General features: G+C 30.3%; 1 protein-coding gene across 2 annotated transcripts in view; it reads left to right on the top strand.

Moving 5' to 3' along the window:
• The window catches only part of dnajc17 (DnaJ (Hsp40) homolog, subfamily C, member 17), a 40,756-nt gene that overhangs the window by 13,015 nt on the left and 25,241 nt on the right, over positions 1-2,500 (top strand). For both annotated transcript variants that reach the window (XM_043232436.1, XM_043232435.1), the window contains exon 9: positions 2,013-2,093. In XM_043232436.1, the coding sequence (XP_043088371.1) occupies positions 2,013-2,093 (81 nt within the window). The remainder of the gene's footprint in view (positions 1-2,012; positions 2,094-2,500) is intronic.

Here is a 2,500-nt window from a genome sequence, read left to right on the forward strand (position 1 = left end):
GTATATGCATATATGTGTATATGTATATGTGTGTGTGTGTGTGTGTAAACAAAAACATTTCTTTTGCATGCAATTAATCATGATTAATTGTTTGAAAGCACTAATATTATTGTTATTATCATTATTATTAAGTAATATTGTGTTTTCCCTCATTGGCATGGATTAAATGTACGTTGTATAATGTCCTTTGGGAAATGCGAGCTGATTATGTTGTTGTGTTTAGTTTAATATCTGGACGTTAATCTGAGAATGTACTGGAGATAGTGTAATGTTATTATGTTACACTAACTTGGAGAACAGACAAAACTGAAAAGGTGAGAAGCTTTATTTGAGGAAAGGGCATATTAAAGTAATAGTGCATAATAGGGCACGATAATAAGAAAAACTGTAGTTTCAGAGTTCTGTGAACAAGGCTGTTTTGGGCTGTTGGCGTGGGTCGAGGTCTTGGAAACGTCTGGATGTATGAAATATTCTTCCTCTGGGACGCTCAGCTTTGTCACTGTTGGCAGGTTTCTGAATGTCAAGTGAGTTCTGCTTTTCCCAGGCAGACGTGAAACGGACTTTCAGGTTCCCGGCGCTCAGGCTTTCTTAGAAATACTGCGGCGTGGCGGGCGATCTCAGGACAGACATAACGAATGATGAGTACAACCGAAAAACACTAACAGACTTTTTATATGAAGAGAGATACATTTTTAGGCCTTTTCTGGTTATATAATGTGGCAATACATCCTTAGGAAGTTAAAATAGTTGTTTTATTTTCCATGTCTATTTTAAGAACTTTTTTTTTGCATGCCATAAATTTGATGATGTAATAAAAATAAAAATAAAAATAATAATAATTATTATTATTATTATTTAATTTTATTTATTATTTTATTTAATTGAAAATTAAAATATAAAATGTAAAAAATAAATTATATATATATATATATATATATATATATATATATATATATATATATATATATATATATATATATATATATATATATATATATATATAAACATTTACTTCATACTTGTTTTTTTATTGCATTAAATTATTTAAAACTTTTTTTTTTTATTTTAATTGTGGTAAAATGTTTTGTGGATATGTTTAATGTTTGCTAGTGTTTTTTGTAAAAAAATTTTGCATGCGTTTACAGTCATGAAAATGTGACATACAATAAATAAAATGTGCCCGAAGACATTTTACTTTATATTTTAACTTTTAAAAAAATTTTAATAAGATGACATTAATTAAAGGATTTAAGATTAAGTAAATACAATAAATATAATAAAAATATAATTTATTTCACACAAAACTTAACTTTTCTTTTCTTTTCTTACTAATTTGTGTTTACGTTTTGTGGTCATATTTAACCACAAAATAATAAAAAAATTTCTAAAACTCAGTACTAATCTCATGACTTTTTTCTTGTTGTCGTAAAATTTGGTTCTCATTTTTAAACCTTAATAAATAATAAAAATCCTATTAAAAATAATTAGAATTTATTGTATTTTCATAACACTTGACTGTAATATCACAAATTAAACAATATTTTAAATAGTACATTTTATACTACCTTTAATTTATGCTGATTTAAATAAAACTGTACTTTATTACTGTAAAGTAAGACATCCAGGCATTCCACCTGCATTATTGTCGTCATAATGCAAAAAAAATCCTAACGGTCTTCGTGTGTTTTCCTTTGGACCGTGAGGTGAAACGCCGGTGTTTTGATAGCATTCTGCTGTAATGATGCTCGAGTCCCTGTTTAGTCTGGACGTCCTCCTTTCCGAGGGTCAGAGGTCAAATACTCCCAGAATTCCTGCTGGTTTTGGTGTGGAGGAGTGGATGGGTTTCTCATGCTCTGAACAGAAATAGAGGCCGCTCTGCTGATTTACGACAGGCGTCCGTACGCATCTGAGCCTTGGCAAGGAACGGCTCGCTCTAAAAAGAGTCAAATTAAATCTGATTCTCACGCTTTTACTGGTTTATGCTCAGCGTTGCGGTGATGTCTGTGTTGCAGTACGGAGACGTCTTGAATATCCTGATATCCAGGAAGAAGAAAGGCAGCGCCGTGGTCGAGTTCTCTTCAGCTAAAGCAGCTGTGAGTATTTGACCTCCACGAATACGCTTTTTTATTTCTGATTTTCCCCAGCTGGTTATCCCTAAAATGAGTCTTTCCCTTTTTAGTGCAATATTTGCTCATGGTTTTTAAAAAAATTAATAGTTCTTACGCTTAGATAGACGTACGTTCTTTGTAGGATGTACGAAACCATTGAAGTAAATCCTTTTGAAGAATTAAACGCATGTTAACTAAAAACGTGCTCTTTCATTCGTCCAGTGAAATATTTATGAAATGCTCTTATAAAATTATAATTTACTAATAAAAGATCACGTTCCATCAAGATATTTTGTACATTTCCCTCTGTAAATATATCAAAGCTTAATTTAGTAATTTATTTAGTACTATACATTTCTAACTAATATATATATATATATATATATATATAT

Source organism: Puntigrus tetrazona, unplaced genomic scaffold (genome assembly GCF_018831695.1).
Source record: "Puntigrus tetrazona isolate hp1 unplaced genomic scaffold, ASM1883169v1 S000000528, whole genome shotgun sequence".
In the NCBI taxonomy this organism is placed as follows: Eukaryota; Metazoa; Chordata; class Actinopteri; order Cypriniformes; family Cyprinidae; genus Puntigrus; species Puntigrus tetrazona.